At 30.1% G+C, this 19,406-nt stretch overlaps 3 protein-coding genes across 3 annotated transcripts; 1 reads left to right on the top strand and 2 right to left on the bottom strand.

The window, feature by feature from the left end:
• Nucleotides 1-3,860: 3,860 nt before the first annotated feature.
• On the top strand, nucleotides 3,861-5,391 carry LOC125831268 (zinc finger protein ZAT4-like). The gene has a single exon (XM_049510464.1). It carries the CDS (start codon nucleotides 3,899-3,901, stop codon nucleotides 5,357-5,359), a length of 1,461 nt encoding a protein of 486 aa, XP_049366421.1. The 5' UTR covers nucleotides 3,861-3,898; the 3' UTR covers nucleotides 5,360-5,391.
• A 508-nt stretch (nucleotides 5,392-5,899) lies between these two features.
• LOC125831306 (cationic peroxidase 1-like) lies at nucleotides 5,900-7,414 on the bottom strand. The gene is made up of 4 exons (XM_049510505.1): nucleotides 7,205-7,414; nucleotides 6,915-7,106; nucleotides 6,385-6,550; nucleotides 5,900-6,285 (listed from the first exon to the last, which is right to left on the bottom strand). Exons 1-4 carry the CDS (start codon nucleotides 7,412-7,414, stop codon nucleotides 5,900-5,902), a joined length of 954 nt encoding a protein of 317 aa, XP_049366462.1.
• A 9,230-nt stretch (nucleotides 7,415-16,644) lies between these two features.
• On the bottom strand, nucleotides 16,645-18,167 carry LOC125831207 (cationic peroxidase 1-like). Its single transcript, XM_049510395.1, has 4 exons — nucleotides 17,958-18,167; nucleotides 17,668-17,859; nucleotides 17,132-17,297; nucleotides 16,645-17,030 (listed from the first exon to the last, which is right to left on the bottom strand). Exons 1-4 carry the CDS (start codon nucleotides 18,165-18,167, stop codon nucleotides 16,645-16,647), a joined length of 954 nt encoding a protein of 317 aa, XP_049366352.1.
• Between the last annotated feature and the right edge of the window lie 1,239 nt (nucleotides 18,168-19,406).

The following is a 19,406-nucleotide window of genomic DNA, read 5'->3' as shown; positions in this document are numbered from 1 at the left end:
GTCTTTCTATTTTTTTAGAACTCATATATTGATTACATGAAATTTTTAAAAAATCATCTAATTATAGTAATATTTTATTACTAAATAATTTTTAATTTCCAAATCAATTTCGAAAAACACATTGAATCGAAAATGAATATAAAAAGGTTAATCCTATAAGATTTAGTTGTTATTGCAAGAAAAAATCATTAAAAAGAGATGCAAAATCAGTGAGGAAAAAAAGTTGTTGTATATGTATTTTTCACAATTTGCATTCAAATATAATTTGTTGTTACATTGACAGTTATATTTTTCAAATTTATTAATTTCATTGTCTAACATATATTCTAACAATTGACATATTTTCATTAATAAAGTATAAAGTAGCATGAATTTTTTTAATATACTTTAAATAAAAATTGTATATCAAAAAATTATTCATAAGTTTTTGTTCTTTCATATTCTATGAATTTTCAATCAAGAAAATAATAAATTAAAATTGAAATACATAACTAAAGATAAATAATAAATTTCATTATCCCATGACCAACAAAAGCATTCATCGTGTTTTTCTCTACACAATCCATAGTATTTGTCTTATCGTATGAACAACAGAAACATTCATCGTGTTTCTCTCTACCCAATCCAATAATTTTTTAATAAATCTCCTACACTAATGAAGCAGTAACATATCTTACTTTGATATAAAAAAAATGTCATAAATCATGCTTTAAAAGAGTTAAAAACACACCTATAACATAAATAAAAAATTAATTAAGGCCAAACATGATTTTTAAATAAATATGTATTGCTAAATTTAATAGTACAACTATTGTAAAAAAAGAAGAAGATAAATATAAATAGAAGAAGACTCCATCATGCATGGAGCATTTTACTGATTAAATGTGTTTGTCCGCATATGCACATTAATACATAATTAGTTAGTAAACATAAAATTTACTAAATTCTTAAAGTATGGCATAAAATTATTATTAATAAATGAAATAAATAGTACCCCTCTTTCAAAATACTTGTCATATTTTATTTTTTTAGAGCCAATTCAATTAATATTCAAAGTTAAATTGAATTAGACTAAATCAATATTTTTAAAATTACATTTTAAATACATGAAAACTATAGAAAAAAATAATATACATTTAATTCTTTTCAAACAAACAAAAACGGTCTCTCTCTTATTAATAGTAGAGTAGAATTGCGTAGTTTACATAAAGTTCATTAAAATATGTGAGATAATAAATAAATCAATTTATAAACAAAAATAAATTTTGAAAAGCTAATTGGCCAATTAATGGCTTATTCTTTTTTGTATAATAGTAAAAAAAAAAAAGTTTATTACTTCAATCTCAGATAGAAAAAACTCAAAGTACAAAAGCATAAAATATCTAATATATCTTGTGATGAATATAAATACCTAACATATTTTGTGATGACTATAAAAATTTAATGCTTTATCTTGTATATACGTATATAGTAGTAAAAGTAAAGTAATAGTAATTATGTATTAACAATAACACTAACAAAAGACAAAAGATTCAACATAATCATCCAATGTAAATATATAGAATATCTTTGACAATTCAATTAGTATCCTATAATTGCATGCAGTTAAGGAAGACAATAATATCGTTTTGAAGAAATAACAAAACATGTCATTGAGATACATTTTTTAAGTCTGAAAATGGTCAAATATCACTGAAACAGGTAGAAAGAATAAGAGAAAATCAAATAAACATGAAATTCAATATTTTTAATCTGATTTATCCAAAAATTTGTATAAACCACAAATGAAATCATTAACCACATCATTCTTCTTAATCCTTTCTCTAACTTCTTTCGTGCATCGAGACTACTGATGTCCTCACATGGATCCTCATCCCGAGTCACAAGCGCAATCTCTTTTTTTTTTTTTTCATTCTTTACTAATAAAAATAAATAAGGGGAAGGCCCAACATTTTAAAAATCTTGTTACGAACTTTCTTGTTAACTTCAACATCAATTACGTGTTTGGTAACATTTCAAATAGGACACGTACATTCATGGTAGAACTTGTGAGGCATTATATAATTTATTTTGTAAACTATTTCTCTAATGAAATTTTCCATTTTAGAGAATATATGTTTTAGTTTTTAAAAAACTGTCACGTTAATTTTTGAAACCGTGTTAAATTTCTATCTTGTTTTTCAAATTGTAATTGTAATTTATTATTTAATATAATTAAATATAATTAATAATTAATTAATTGATATTTTAAAATTTTAAAAACGCTATCACCTATAGATGTTTTAAATAGTTAATTTTAATTAAAAAATTTATCATATTTTAATATCCAAATTATTATTTTTATTATGATTATTATTATTATTCTATTATTATTTAAAAATTTCACTTTATTTTTAAAATATATTTCAAAATTTGAAATTTTAAAATTCAAATTGAAAAACAATTTTTCGTGGAAACTAACCAATATGCAGTTCAAATTCGTTGTTATCCAAATTATAATTGTAATTTATTATTTAATATAATTAAAGATAATTGTATCTTAAAATAGGAAATTTGAAAATTCAAATTTCAAACAATTTTCGTGGAAACTTTAAAAAGAATTAAAAATTAAAAACATGTAACCATGAATTCAAATATTCAATTCAAATGCGTTGTTATCCAAATTATTATTATATTTAAAAGAAACATGGAATTATTTAGTTGGTCTCTCTTTTTTATTTATTGTTGGTTAATTTAAAAGATTTTTAAATTAGAACTTTAAAAGCATAAGGAAGTTTCGATTCGGTTGAATAGGTAGTTTTTATTTTTTAAATGTATTTCAAAAAATAGATAATTGAGTTTAAAATTTAAAACTCAAAATAAATTGCTTATTAGTTAATCAAATCCTATTCTTTAGCAACGTGAAAATGTGGATAGAATTTGCTGACATGTGTTTTTTTTTATAAAAAAAGTCATATTTCTTTTTTAGATTTAATTTTTAAATATTAAAATTTCAAGATTAATTGTGGCGCTGACACGTATGCTATTTTTCTTCTCCGATTATATATAGATAGATGCTTTTTTTTTTACTATATGGAAACTTCTTATCGGTTTTCCATTACAATTATAGGGGTGTTAATAGTGAATTTATGATTTTAATTTCACTTAAAACAAATATTGAACATTATAAATTATAATTTTTTAAAAAAAATATTATTTATTTTTTATCAAGAATATTTTAGAACTTGAATTACACAAGTCAAATCTTCATATTAATTTTTATAAGTTTTTAAATCAACACATCCAATGTGATGTATTGCAAACAAATATTTAACCTCTTATTAACTAGAACTAATCCTTACTCTTATAAACAATAATATTATTGGGTGAATTTATACTCTTAATATCTTTTAAAAATATGTACTAAAAACAAATAGTATACAAGAACTAAAAAAAGAAAAGGGAATTCAAAATTAATAATATTTATGTGCATGTGTTTATATATGGTCTCTTCGATCCGGAATGTATTATAATTATAATACAAAATTACAAATACAAAGGAAGAAATGTATTATTTCTGCCATCCATTTGGTTGTTTGAGATAACTAGTGTTTAATAAAAAGTTTGTGATAAAATTAATTACTTGTAAATTCACTCCCATAGGCTTTACTACTCTCCTTCCACTTGTCAACTCTCACTCCCCACTTTTACTTACACTCCTATTTTTCTCTCTACCTCTAAACTTCTCTCCACAAACCACTACTCCAACTAAAAACTAGGACTAATTTTTTTCTCACCGTCCAACCCTACAACAACTTCTAGTACAAGAACAACAAACTCTCCCATGCATGCACAATCCCCCACCTCTTCATTCTCTCAACTAAAATTATATCCTCACTCATGTTTGAAGTAGAACATCATGGCTTGTATAGATCAAGAACAACAACAACCAATTTTTAAGCATTATTGTAGAGTTTGCAAGAAAGGTTTTGTGTGTGGAAGAGCTCTAGGTGGACATATGAGAGCTCATGGAATTGGAGATGAAGGTACAAACATAGATGATGATGATCCAGCTAGTGATTGGGAAGATAAGTTTGGAGGGGGTGTTAAGGGAGGTAATAAGAGGTTATATCAATTAAGAACAAACCCTAATAGACAAAAAAGCAATAGAGTTTGTGAGAATTGTGGGAAAGAATTCTCATCTTGGAAATCATTTCTTGAACATGGAAAATGTAGCTCAGAAGACGCGGAGTCCCTAGTGTCCTCGCCCTGTTCAGAGGGCGAGGACTACATTAATAATGGTGGAAGAAAAGGCTATGGATGGTCTAAAAGGAAAAGGTCATTAAGAACAAAAATTGGAACCATTAATAGTACTTCAACTTATCCATCAAGTGAAGATGAAGATCTTGTCCTTGCAAAATGCCTTATTGATTTAGCCAACGCGAAGGTTGACATGTCGTTGGCTGAGCCTGAGGAGTCGTGTGCCTCGGCTAGCAAGGAGGAGGAGAGAGTTAGGAACCCCATGAACTATCTAACACCATTAGTGAGACCCTTTGACAACAAGGCTAAAGGAGTTTCTAATAAAGGATTGTTTGAATGTAAAGCATGCAAGAAAGTCTTTAACTCTCATCAAGCCCTAGGTGGACATAGGGCAAGTCACAAAAAGGTTAAAGGATGTTATGCAGCCAAGCAAGATCAACTAGATGATAGTTTAATTGATGATAATGATATGAATATAACACAAGATGATCAAGTCACATTACAAGGTTCAAAATCCATGAGGAAATCAAAAATCCATGAATGTTCAATATGTCATAGAGTTTTCTCCACAGGACAAGCTTTAGGTGGGCATAAAAGGTGCCATTGGATCACCTCTAATTCCCCAGATTCAACATCCAAATTTAATTTCAATGGCCATATGGATCAAATAAATCTAAGATCAAACTTGAGAAAATCAAGTGATACATTAGATCTCAACATTCCAATATCACACGATGACATGTCGCAAATTAGACGAGACCCTATGAATCCATTGAGCTTTGAGGTCTCAACAGAAATTCATTTGCATCCATGGAGAAGTAATCCTAATGAAGCAAAAGAACATAGTTGTAGTGAAAACTACTACCTTGATGAAACCATAAATAACAATAATACTAACAACAACAACAACAACAACAACAACAATAATAATAATAATAATAGTGGTAACAACAACATTATTAATGATACAATACAAAATGTAGAAGATGATGAAGCAGATAGTAAATTGAAATTAGGTAAGCTAAGTGAATTAAAGGATATGAATAAAAATTCTGAAAATCCCTCTCATTGGTTACAAGTTGGGATTGGCCCAACTACACAAGTTGGGGCTGACCCATAAATTATACATATATACACTATATACAAAAAAAAATTGTAATTACAAATTCACCATAAAAGATGATACATGGTGACATACATATTGTAATTTGTACCTTTTTTTTTGTCATTTTCTTGTAAGGAACCATAGATACATAATCTTGTAATTGTTTTATATACTATGCAACTCTTGAGTTGTAATTTAATTTAATTTCCAGTGCAATATAGAACTCACATTTGTTTCATCATCAGATTTGAATTTTCTACGTATTAAATTAAATTTTTCTCTAAGTATTAAAAGTTAATTTAGTTAACTAACAAATTTCATGACGTTTTCTTTTGCTTTTCTCTTTTATGTTGAATGCTCATGGTAAATAAATTTCAGAGATTGAATCAACACTTACTTTATTTCAAGAAACGAGAAAGCTTACAACATAGAACATCAAAATTCTTGATAAAACAAAAGGGAAACATATATAAGCAACACTTGAAATCTCGAGATTGATTAGATTTTAGAATCTCGAGATTGATTGGATTTTAGAATTTCGTTTCTGTGTGAATTTTAATTGGTCTTCCTACAATTTTTGCGAATTTGACCATTGGTGCCAGTAAGTGGGCTAAGATTACCCATTTTCACCATGGCATTTGCAAAATCAGTGAAGAAAGTGGCTGAATTGGAGCTATAAGTGTTGACTATAGAGTCTGTTGAGCCTCCACTAGAGAGTTGTTGGTCAGAATGAAGAAGACCCTTTTGAATTCGCAAATTCTTATAGTAAATATTGTCAAATGTGGTTGGGCTTGTGGTGTCTAATGGAGAGATATTATTGTCACTTCCACTTTGTGGACAGTTCGATTTAACCGATGTTGCAAATGAAGAATTTATATCAGTTTCGTTGTAGAGACGATCGCGAAAAGTAGTGCACCTAGCTTGACCTATTGTGTGAGAACCTGCAAAATTCAAAGATATTTTGATTTAGTGTATTCTATGAGTCTCGTAAACTAATAAAACAAAATATTTTGATATATTTTTTTATGTAAAAAATAGACCTGATAGAGCGACCATTTCTCTTGAATTGAAACCTTTGTTAGAAAAGGAAGTAATAAGACCGCTAAGATTCAAAGTTGGTGCAGGAATATCACTATTTGCAGTACTCAAACTTGCAGTTGTTGAGTCTCTTCTTCCAAGTAATACAGTCCAACTAGGCCCACCAAGCTAACAAATCATCAATAATATAATTAGTTTCAAAAAACTAATACAATATAATATATAATTTGTATGTATATCAAAACTTTGACTAATGCCCTGCTTTTTAAAAAGGTCAACTTGCTTTCTTTTCCTTTTCCTAACCAACAAGTTTATTAGTTAAAAAATATATTTGCACATGCTTAATAACTTCCTTGAAATATCCATCAACTACATATGGGATGTTCGTTACAATTATTTTATTGTAAGGCATGTCACATGTGGTTATAGCATAGGAAAACCAATTTTTTTTTATTTTCATAGATTCATGTTCAGTTAAATTAATACACATAAACTAAAAATAAAAAGTGTATAATTTTAATTGTTAACTTACTTTAACAACTGAGTCTCTAGCTGCGACAGCTAAAATGTCAGCACAAGATACGACGTCGGCACAAGATGATTCGACTTGAGTTTTGATAGTATCAATCACATCGAATCCCCTTATGGATCCACTATTTGGATTAGCAGTCTTCTCTCCCGTGAAACTTGATGTATCATCTAATAGCACAGATGCATCGCAACCCTGCATATTCAATATTAATTAATACTTGTTTGACTTTCAAAAATCAAAAGTATTGCTAAAATTGAGACCGAGTGTGCAAAATAAGTGAGGTAACTTGCATTAACAAAGCAGTCATGGAAATGAAGACGAAGCAAAGAAGCCCCCATGCGAGACTCCGTAACGATAGCAGAATTCACAGCTGTTTTGATTATGGAGAGAACATTTGGGCATGATGAATTGTAGAAATTGGAAGTCAATTGAGCTGAACTCATTCCAATTAGAACAAAAGGGACTATAATTAGAACTAGTAAAAAAGATATGTTAGCCATGACAAAGAAATTATAAGAAGTAAAAGGGAAGAAATTAAAAAGAAAAGATATTGTCTAAGTTTATTGCTTAGCACTACTTAATGTGGAATATGGTTCTTAATTCTTCCCATATTTATAGTAGAAGAGAGTGTGCCCAATTGTCAACCATTTTACTTTTTTTTTTTTATTTCTTATTTCCATTTTCTTTTTAGAGTTTTTTTTTTTTTTAAATACTAACTGATTCAAACTTTGCAGCATTACCAAACAGACCATATTTTTCTAAGGCTTTGTAGGCCAATGGCAGCTATTGTGACTTTTTTCTTTAGTGGAAAAAAGGAAATGGCTCGGCTATCCCATGTAGCCAAGTTAGAAAAATTGATTAGATATAAATTAGATAAAATAAATGAGTTGGAAAAAAACAGGAATACTTAAGCTAATTCCTTTGGCCATAAATTTTGAAAGCATTTTTAAGAATTTTGTGTCAAGCTTATACGCATTTTTGATACTTTTAGAACTTATGAGTATTAGTCATGTTTCATGTATTTTCGAAAATAAAATAAAATATGTTTCTAGAAACTATAGTCACAAATTTTGAGACTTCATTAATTTAAACTTCACCCAAATCAGATTTTCCAAATATATTTAGGAATCTATGATCAAACACTAGCTAAATATTTCCTTTGCCTCAAAACATTTGTCTCCATTCGCCAGTCACCCCAACTACCATCGCCACCTATGCATCAATCGTATTTTCCGCCAACAACGATATGGTGGCATTAGATGGGTTCAAATGATTGGACAAGAGGATACTATTGGAGTACATAAAAGCTACTCATTTGGTTTTCAATTTTATATTGAAATGACTGATTAACTGATAAATTCCAATAATCGACAGGTAACCGTGAAGTCGAATCAAATAAGTTAATATCTTATTGGTTCAGTAGAGTTTTAACATATAAAAATTGATAATTGGTAAGTCAAATTGTTAAGTGCAAAAATCAAACTGAGTCATCTGATAAGTGCATATATCCCTACTTTTGATATTTGTTGTCTAGAACAAATTTTAGACATTTGTGTAGTTATAAATGATTTCATGTCGTGACTATTATGCAATGTTGATCGTTTAGGTCAGGTAGGGATAAATTTTATGTCAAGTTTATTGGTATTTTTGATCGTTTTTTTAGAACTTATGAGTATTAGTCATGTTTCTTGTTTTTATTTTTATTTTAAAAAAACAGAGTAAAATATGTTTCTAGAAGCTATAGTCAACCACATTCTAAGACTTCATTAATTCAAACTTCACCCAAACGAGATTTTCCAAAAAATATTTAGGAATCTATGGTCAAACGCTAGCTAAATATTCCCTTTGTCCCAAAACATTTGTCTTCATTCGTCACTCACCCCAACTACCATCGCCAACACCTACGTAACAATCGTATTTTTCACCAGCAACAATGATGACATTCGATGGGTTCAAGTCATTGGACAAAAAGCTACTACTGGAGTACATAAAAGCTACTCATTTTGGCTTCAATTTTATATCAGATAAGGCTGATTAACTGATAATTCTGTCAATAATCGACGGATAACCGTTAAGTTGAATTGAATCAGTCAATATATGATATCTTATTGGTTCGGTAGGTTTTAACACATAAAATTCAATAATCAATAGGTCAAATTATTAAGTTCAAAAAATCAATCTAAACCATCCAATAAGCATATATCCCTAATTTTGATATTTATTGTGTAGATAAATCTTACACATTTGTGTAGCTATAAATTATTTTATGAAAGATAAAAATAATAATTTAGAATTAAGTTGTTTCTATTTTTTTTTTAGTTGTTTCTAATTATTAAAAGAAAGTGATTTTTTTTTTTGAAACATCAATTAAAATAGGGGAGTAGTATATAGAGTTCTTTTTTGTTCTAAATAAATTAAAATATTTATAATTATTTAAAAACATATTTTTAAAACAGACTAAAAATAAAATATCTCACATCAATCAAAATAAGGAAGTAGTATATACACGAGTTTTTTTTCTTTCTTGGTCGTATGAAACCAATAACATTGGAGAATCTTTAATATATTTGGTCTATTGGAATAATATACATGGCCTAATTAATTAGAGAAAATGCATGAGTACCCCTCAACCTATGCTCGAAATCTCAGAGACACACTTATACTATACTAAGGTCCTATTACCCCCTCGAACTTATTTTTTAAATAATTTTCTACCCTTTTTTGGCCTACGTGGCACTATCTTCTAGGCCCAGCGCGTGTTGACAATTTTACAAGCTATCTGGCTAATAGTGCCATGTAGGCCGAAAAGGGATAGAAAATTATTCATAAAATAATTTCGAGGGGGGGGGGGTAATAGGACCTTAGTATAGTATAAGTGTGTCTCTGGAATTTCAGGCATAGGTTGGGGGTACTTATGCATTTTCCCAATCAATTAAGCAATTATATATTGGGAAACCTAGCTTTTGTATACTATGTAAGAGTTTACATTTACATACACAATCAATATTTTTTTTAAAATTACACCATCAAGTTAAATTCACGTACAATAATAAGTAGATTTTCATTTAAAAAAATGATATGATGATCTTGAAAATGAAAAAATAACTTGTTACGATCAATTAAATTAACCGGTAAAAACTATCTTATTAGTGTATATAAATTAAATTATATACTATTTAATAGAGAAAAGAGAAGAAGATTCTGTCATGACCTTTTGATGTCAATTAGCAGGTTTAAACAATTAGTACGACTAAATTAAACCGCGTAATTAATCATTTGGTTAGTCAATTTTTTCCAACTTTTGAGTTGTCTTAATGCTAAAATTCCTTATTCTTGCATTTCTAGATGCAAAAATGGATATATATATTCAGAGGCTATTTGACTATAAGATTATTGTTTAATTATAATAATGTAACTTGTAAATATTCAATTAGTTTTGCATTTGCTTTCTAAATGTGTTGTCACAATGATTTCTAACTTAGGCAGTTGACACTTACATTTGGCCCAAAGTCAACCATTGATACACAGTACAACTCCAGTAAGTATGGTTTATGGTATATGAGCCAGTTTGGATTGACTTAAAAAAAAATTAAATTAAAAATAAAAAGTAAAACTTAAATAATTTTTAAGTCAAAAAATAAAAAAATAGGGGAGACCTACTTTTGGTTTTAAACTTATTTTAAGTCATTTAAATTTAATTTAAGTTATTTTTAATTGCCAAACACGTCCTAACTTATTTTGAGTTATTTTATATTTGACACACTTTCAGAAGCCAAAAACTGACTTAAAAGTAGGTTTGACCAACTTTTAAGTCAATCCAAACATCGTATAAGTATTTAGGAGCCCAAGCTGGTTAAGACTTAATTTAATATATGAATATTTAGCAGACCTTTTAGTCCTTTTTCTTGTTTTTTTTTTCTTCAGGAAAATAAAATGAATGGAGAGTAGCTAAAGAGATCTGATTTATTTTTTTTATTCTAAAGGAAAAACATTCTAAAAGCAAAACAACCAAAAGAGATATTTAGTGGTAATAAACTACCTAATTAATTCTCTAGTCAAGAATTTTTTATTCTTTTGTTACTCTAATATAATGCATGTAGGATTATAGATAAAAAAATAATACAATAATTATTAAAAAAGAAAAGAAAAGATAGAGTGGTTAATCAATCAAAGTCAATTAATACTGAAGAATATTTATATTCAAATTTTGGTCGAAACCAAGTTGGACTACTGTACTATTATTTCATCAAGACTATGAAAGAGAGTGGTTTACATTTTATTAATTATTAATAATTATATAAAGCCCATGCACTAATTAGGGTTAGATAAATATATTTGACTTAATCAACCTTTATTGTTTACATTAAAAGCATGCACAGTTGATTAATTAAATGTTACACATTAATCAATCAAAGAAATCTATACCTCTACTTTCAAAAGTTGAACATTAATTTGCCATTTTGCATTCATCCCATGCCAATTATAGATGTTCTTTCAATTAAAATATAGCCAACGTTTGTTTTGTGTTCATTTTTGTGTCTTTTATGAGACGTTTATATAGTCGGTATAGACAAATCTCAACGCAGTTTAATACAATAAATTCCAAAAGAATTCTTTATTTTATAAACTTCACGCTTAATTAGTCAAACTACGAATGCTATCATCACGATTCAAATTCGAATTCGAATCCACATTACATGTACCCAATCCGAGCAAAATAACTCATACGAGAAAACCTACTACACTTTTTGATTTTGATGAGTTCTTCAAGATGGTTAATATTATTAGTACATTTTTCATTGATTTTCTTGTGTTATGTTCATATTATTGTACCCTAAATGACCATGAGTTTGATATTGTCTATTTATCACATTTAACCTAACATTTTGTCTTTTCGATAATGACAATTGACAAAAGGAAAAAAGTTAAAGATGTTCATTTAGTTACTCTGATCAAAGAAACTGGTCCTTGTGACTATTATGCATTATTGATGTTGACGTTTGCAAGAAACATACCAAGACCTTTCCAAGGTTCTTATATTTAGTTATTTATAGGGTTACACTGAGTAGACGGTGAGTTCCTAGACTTATATGCAAGATCTAACATCTTAAAAGTCATTACTGTTGTCAAGGTTGGTTCTTATATGCTGAAGATGCACATAAGTTTGTCATCATCAAAATGGGCAAATTTATTGAGATGATGGTAGAATAACGGAGGAGATTGTATATCTCCAAATTTTATGACACGAGAAAGTTGCAAACATTGTTGGAGGGGTAGGGGGGAGGATTATCTCCAAATTTAAAACGTACATAGTCAAAGTCTACGCGATAAAACAAAATCGAAAACATATAAGACACACTCCCTAAATCGTACATAGTACATCAACGTCAATTTATACTTAAGAATATTTGTATTCAAATTTTGGTTGAAACAAGTTGGACTATTGTATTGTTTCATCAAGACTATGAAAGAGAGTGGTTTACATTTTATTAATTATATAAAGGCCATGCACTAATTAGGGTTAGATAAATATATTTGACTTAATCAACCTTTATTGTTTACAATAAAAGCATGCACAGTTGATTAATTAAATGTTGCACATTAATCAATCAAAGAAATTTATACCTCTACTTTCAAAAGTAGAACAATAATTTGCCATTATGCATTCATCCCCGGTAAATTATAGATTTTCTTTCAATTACAATATAGCCAATGTTTGTTTTGTATTCATTCTATCTGAACCAATACATGAAAATATGGAATTAGCTACGGAATTTATCATATCCTTAGCTAATTTTGTTGCTAAAAAGTTTCTAGCTATGAATTTTCTTATAATCCGTTACTAATCTATAGCTAAATAGGATTGTTGGTGTATATGTATATGTATATTACACCAACAAGGATTAACATGAATGTTTTTATATTTAGCTATGAAATTTTATCAGTCGCTAATTCTTTATTTTCTAGCAGCTAACGAATCTTGTGTTTTTCTCCTTCAAAATAAGAGTGAGATATATTAATTCAATTTAAATTTTCATTTTTGTGTATTTTATGACATGTTTATATAGCTAGTTGTCACACCCCATAACCGGATGTGATGGCACGTGTCCAAATCCCACCGGACACGTCAGCCTAACACCAAAAACCCAACGATACGGAATTAATAAAACAAGAATAAGATAGAAAGATAAGCGGAAGTCTTTAAATAAACTCAACATAACCCCAGAATTGGTTGTCACATGTACAAACCTCTAATACGGAATCTGAATAAAATATACAAGTCTCATAGTAAAGTTTTAGAATAGAACAAAACAATAAATATAGATAACTTGAGGGCACGTCTGGAATGAACCGCTACCTCTCAAGTAAGTCTGGAAGCTCTAATCTGAAGATGAGTAATAAGTCGGATCTGATAGAGCTGTCAACCTACACAACTGTGTAGAAGCAAGGGTGAGTACCAAAAGCAACAGGTACTCGCAAGTAACACTAAACTAAGCTAAACTAGCAGCTACAAACAACTCCTTTCAATCCCAACCGAACCACCGAAACTTCATTCTAACAGCGAACCAACAACCTATACTACACAATTCATAATCAACAGATATATCCAACAGTGTCTCAACATCAACCTCATATCCTCATGTAAGAGCAAATAGATCATATATCACATGAAGAGGGGCAAATAGGTAAAATCCACACACCACAGACAAAGATGAAGTCAAATGCGATGCAAATGCAATAATAATGTCATGTAGTCATGATGCATGTCTGTCCTACGATACATATCTGTTGACGTAATCAGTCCGCGCTGAATACTCAAATCAGAACCCATGGGGGCCACACATGGACCATGTATCACCGCCGGAACCAGATCCCATCGGCATCCAAATCGCTAGCCGGAGCTAGTCCATCTCATATATCTCTAGCCGGAGCTAGTCTCAACTGTGTCTCATATCCATCCATCCTCATATCAGTGTCTCAGAACTCATGCAACAGATAGTTCACACATGGGATGAATAATGAATATGCACATGTCATCAATCACAATCATATCACGATCACATCATAGTATTACACATTATCTGTCTCAATTACAACCATATCACGACCACATCATAGTATTACACATCGTCTGTCTCAATCACAACCATATCACGACCACATCATAGTATTACACATCATTTGTCTCAACATCAATGTCTGTATCAATCATAGGTTACTCATGCTCTTCTATCCCCTCAATATCGGTTATCACATGACTTATTCAACAAATTCAAGTCACATATAACACACTTAGCTCGTTTTATTCCCCATCTTTCATTTACAACAATTTCAATCAACAAATAAAACTCATCCTCAATCCCCATTACTCCCCAACACAATTAGGAAAGTAGTCATGTGTAGTATAAGAGTTTAACAAAGTTTAGAAGTCACTTGCCTCAAAACACTTCAACTAGTAACTCAAATTTGAGTTTTACCCTTCCGAGCACGCTCCAAATCACCACAATCTATTTATAAATGGAATCCCACAATCAATACGAATCTAACAACACCAATATCGTGAAATTTGGAGAAAAAGGGTAAAATGGTCAAAAAATCTTATTTCGGAAAATATTCTCGAAATCTGGAAATTTTTAGTGAAAAATGTTCCCCAAGAAATTTAGAATCCAATAGTGAAAACCGTTTCGAAAAAGGAGTTGAAATGAGTTCACAAACTCAAATTTTCTATTAAATTCGGATTAGGCAAAAACCCCCAAATTTTACAGTTGAGATCTCAAATTTTGATGTTAAAATCCATAAATAATCGATGGAAATCAAAGATCTAAGTTGGAAATAACTTACCCAATGAATTCCTTGCGAAAACCCACTTGAAATCACCTATTTTCGAGCTCTCAAAGTCTAAAAATGGAGAAATGGGTATTTTTCAAGTTGGGGGAAAATGGCTACTGGTTTTTGACTTAAAAAGGACTGCTATTGCAGCTGAAACACAACAATAACACCAAAGTTTAAGTCCCCGTTGGACCCTCGGGATTCGTTCGGAATCTCGTGCACACAAACTAAATATGTACCCCCACTAAATTCGACGTTCCGGACTCAATGGAACCGTCGGAATTTGAATTCGAGGACTCCTTGACCCGAAATTCAATAAGATGCCAAGAAACTAGTTTAACGCCAAAAAAATTTGAAACTCAAACGGAGCGTCTAAAAATTCAACCAAGACTCATTCTAGACTTAGAATCGCCTCCCGAAACCAACGGTACTCTCGGAATTTCAATCTGAGCCTCAGAACCTCATATGTTGACCAAAGTCAACTCTTTATCACAATTTCACAACTTTAGCAACTTAGGACCTCAATTCTTCGTTTCAACTCCAAATTCAACTCCGTAACTTCACACAGACCCGTTTCGACATTCTAAAACTGCCGAAATCGACGGAAATCCGATCCGAGTCCCGAAACTCCAAATAACTCGAAAAAACACTTTTTAACCAACTTTAACTCATAAAAACTCAACTTCTCAAAAACTCAACTTTTTACCAACTTTTCCTCAAACTAACTTTACAACCACAAAACATGGGACTCGAGGCAACTACCGAAAGGGCAAAATAGTCATTTCCACGAAAAATTACCAAAATGACCTTTCGGGTCATTACACTAGTACACAAAAATCTTAACGCAATTTAATTCAACAAATTCCAAAATAATTTTTTCTTTTATTAACTTCGTGCTTAGTTTGTCAAACCACGAACGTTATCATCACGATTCGAATATGCGTTACATGTACCCAATCCGAGCAAACTAACTCATCATACGAGAAAACCTAATTCACTTTTTGATTTTGATGAGTTCTTCGAGATGGTTAATATTATTAAAATTTTCATGTGTTATGTTCATATTAGTGTACACTAAATGATCACGAGTTTGATATTATCTATATATTTATCACATTTAAACTATCTAACAAGGTCCTTAGCAAATCTCAATAAGGAGCTCGTAGTACTTATGATTGATAAATAATTATAGAAGAATCAGGTCCTTTGCAGGTTTATTGTAGAAATCAAATTTAACTTGGTCTTGGTTTAAAAAAAGATGAATATAAGATAGTCCTTAAGACTTTTACATTTGTTTATTTTCTTGGAAAATAAAGTCAATTTTATTTACCAAAGTTATATTTACGATTCAAGACAAAATTGAAAAAAGTTGATTTGGACATGCCCCAAACATAACTAAAACAAGGTGCAATCATCAACTAACTTCAGCAACATCAATATTTGTCTAAAACTAAGACATTTAAGTACATATAGTATGTATAAGTCCTAGTTGCGGTGCTAAATGAAAAGTACATAAATAAATTGTTTATGTACATTTGGACATAAATAAAACATCATTTTCAATGTTGCTGAAGGGGGAGGGGGGAGGATTATCTCCAAATTTAAAACGTACATAGTACATCAAAGTCTACGCGATAAAACAAAATCGAAAACATATAAGACACACTCCCTAAATAAAATAAAGTGTTATCAAGTCAACAAATTCAAAACATTAAACCATTGATCATTTTACTTCAACCGTTGAAAAGTTACACATCAGAGGGGGGAACTTTACCACCTTTACCTCCAAATTAACTACACAGAACATAAAAGTTTGCGATTAATCGAAAAGGAAATACATATATAAGAAATACATGAAATCTCGAGATTAAATTTTAGAATCTCGTTTTTCTATGAAACCTTAATTGGTCTTTCTGCAATTTTTACGGATTTGGCCGTTGGTGCCGGTAAGTGGGCTAAGATTACCCATTTTCACCATGGCATTTGCAAAATCAGTGAAGAAAGTGGCTGAATTGGAGCTATAAGTGTTAACTATAGAGTCTGTTGAGCCTCCACTAGAGAGTTGTTGGTCAGAATGAAGAAGACCCTTTTGAATTCGCAAATTCTTATAGTAAATATTGTCAAATGTGGTTGGGCTTGTGGTGTCTAATGGAGAGATATTATTGTCACTTCCACTTTGTGGACAGTTTGATTTAAGTGATGTTGCAAATGTAGCATTTATATCAGTTTCGTTGTAGAGACGATCGCGGAAAGTAGTGCACCTCGCTTGCCCTATTGTGTGAGAACCTGCCAAATTCAAAGATATTTCGATTTAGCGTATTTTCTATGAGTCTCGTAAACTAATAAAACAAAATATTTTAATGTATTTTTTTATGTAAAAAATAAACCTGATAGAGCGACCATTTCTCTGGAATTGAAACCTTTGTTAGAAAAGGAAGTAATAAGACCGCTAAGATTCAAAGTTGGTGCAGGAATATCACTATTTGCAGTACTCAAACTTGCAGTTGTTGAGTCTCTTCTTCCAAGTAATACAGTCCAACTAGGCCCACCAAGCTAACAAATCATAAACAATATAATATAATTAGTTTCAACAACTAATACAAATATAATTTCTATATATTGTCAAAACTCTGACTAATGTCCTACTTTTTATAAAGGTCAACTTGCTTTCTTTTCCTTTTCCTAACCAACAAGTTTATTAGTTAAAGAATATATTTGCACATGCTTATAATAACTTCCTTGAAAAATCCATCAACTACGTACATATGGGATATTCGTTACAATTATTTTATTGTAAGGCATGTCACATGTGGTCATAGCTTAGGAAAACCAATTTTTTTTTATTTTCATAGATTCATGTTCGGTTAAATTAATACACATAAACCAAAAAATAAAAAGTGTATAATTTTAATTGTTAACTTACTTTAACAACGGAGTCCCTAGCTGCGACAGCTAAAATATCAGCACAAGACACGACATCGGCACATGATGATTCGACTTGAGTTTTGATAGTATCAATCACATCGAATCCCCTTATGGATCCACTATTTGGATTAGCAGTCTTTTCTCCGGTGAAACTTGATGTATCATCTAATAGCACAGATGCATCACAACCCTGCATATTCAATATTAATTAATACTTGTTTGACTTTCAAAAATCAAAAGTATTGCTAAAATTGAGACAGAGTGTGCAAAATAAGTGAGGTAACTTGCATTAACAAAGCAGTCGTGAAAATGAAGACGAAGCAAAGAAGCCCCCATGCGAGACTCCGTAGCGATAGCAGAATTCACAGTTGTTTTGATTATGGAGAGAACATTTGGGCATGATGAATTGTAGAAATTGGAAGTCAATTGAGCTGAGCTCATTCCAATTAGAACAAAAGGGACTATAATTAGAACTAGTACAAAAGATATGTTAGCCATGACAAAGAAATTATTAGAAGTAGAAAGGAAGAAATTAAGAAGAAAAGATATTGTCTAAGTTTATTGCTTAGCACTACTTAATGTGGAATATGGTTCTTAATTCTTCCCATATTTATAGTAGAAGAGAGTGTGCCCAATTGTCAACCACTTTACCTTATTTTTTAAATTTCTTTTTTCCATTTTCTTTTTAGAGTTTTTTTTATTTTTAAAAATACTAACTGATTCAAACTTTGCAGCATTACCAAACAGGCCATATTTTTCTAAGGTTTTGTAGGCCAATGGCAGCTATTGTGACTTTTTTCTTTAGTGGAAAAAAGGAAATGGCTCGGTTATCCCATGTAGCCAAGTTAGAAAAATTGATTAGATATAAATTAGATAAAATAAATGAGTTGGAAAAAATCAGGAATACTTAAGCTAATTCCTTTGGCCATAAATTTTGAAAGCATTTTTTAAGAATTTTGTGTCAAGCTTATAGGCATTTTTGATACTTTTAGAACTTATGAGTATTAGTCATGTTTCATGTATTTTCGAAAACAAAATAAGATATGTTTCTAGAAACTATAGTCAAACATATTTTGAGACTTCATTAATTCAAACTTCACCCAAATCAAATTTTCCAAATATATTTAGGAATCTATGATCAAACACTAGCTAAATATTTCCTCGCCTCAAAACATTTGTCTCCATTCGCCAGTCACCCCAACTACCATCGCCACCACCTATGCACCAATCGTATTTTCCACCAACAACGATATGGTGACATTAGATGGGTTCAAATGATTGGACAAGAAGATACTATTGAAGTACATAAAAGCTACTTTTGGTTTTCAATTTTATATCGAAATGACTGATTAACTGATAACCCGACAATAATCGATGGGTAATCGTGAAGTCGAATCGAATCAGTTAATATTTTATTGGTTCAGTAGGGTTTTAACACATAAAAATTGATAATCGATAAGTCAACTTGTTAAGTGTAAAAATCGAACTGAGCCACCTGATAAGCGCATATATCCCTACTTTTGATATTTGTAGTTTAAAACAAATTTTAGACATTTGCGTTAGCTATAAATTATTTCATGTTCTGAATATTATGCAATGTTGATAGTTTATGTCAAGTAGGGATAAATTTTATGTCAAGTTTATAGGTATTTTTGATAGTTTTTAGAACTTAAGAGTATTAGTCATTTTTTTTATTTTTTATTTTTTAAAACAAAGTAAAATATGTTTCTAGAAGCT

The sequence above is a fragment of the Solanum verrucosum genome, unplaced genomic scaffold (assembly GCF_900185275.1).
Source record: "Solanum verrucosum unplaced genomic scaffold, falcon-dt-bn FXZP01000049.1, whole genome shotgun sequence".
NCBI lineage: Eukaryota > Viridiplantae > Streptophyta > Magnoliopsida > Solanales > Solanaceae > Solanum > Solanum verrucosum.
The sequence above is the reverse complement of the archived record's forward strand: the minus strand, read 5'-3'. Positions and strand labels throughout refer to the sequence as shown.

Excerpts from the sequence above, each read along its gene's own strand:
- LOC125831306 (XM_049510505.1), bottom strand. The coding sequence starts at position 7,414 with ATGGCTAACATATCTTTTTTACTAGTTCTAATTATAGTCCCTTTTGTT. Across the intron at positions 7,107-7,204 it reads TCCATGACTGCTTTGTTAAT|GGTTGCGATGCATCTGTGCT; the intron begins GCAAGTTACCTC and ends TTGAATATGCAG. Across the intron at positions 6,551-6,914 it reads CTAGAGACTCAGTTGTTAAA|CTTGGTGGGCCTAGTTGGAC; the intron begins GTAAGTTAACAA and ends ATGATTTGTTAG.
- LOC125831207 (XM_049510395.1), bottom strand. The coding sequence starts at position 18,167 with ATGGCTAACATATCTTTTGTACTAGTTCTAATTATAGTCCCTTTTGTT. Across the intron at positions 17,860-17,957 it reads TTCACGACTGCTTTGTTAAT|GGTTGTGATGCATCTGTGCT; the intron begins GCAAGTTACCTC and ends TTGAATATGCAG. Across the intron at positions 17,031-17,131 it reads AGAAATGGTCGCTCTATCAG|GTTCTCACACAATAGGGCAA; the intron begins GTTTATTTTTTA and ends TGAATTTGGCAG.
- LOC125831268 (XM_049510464.1), top strand. The coding sequence starts at position 3,899 with ATGGCTTGTATAGATCAAGAACAACAACAACCAATTTTTAAGCATTAT.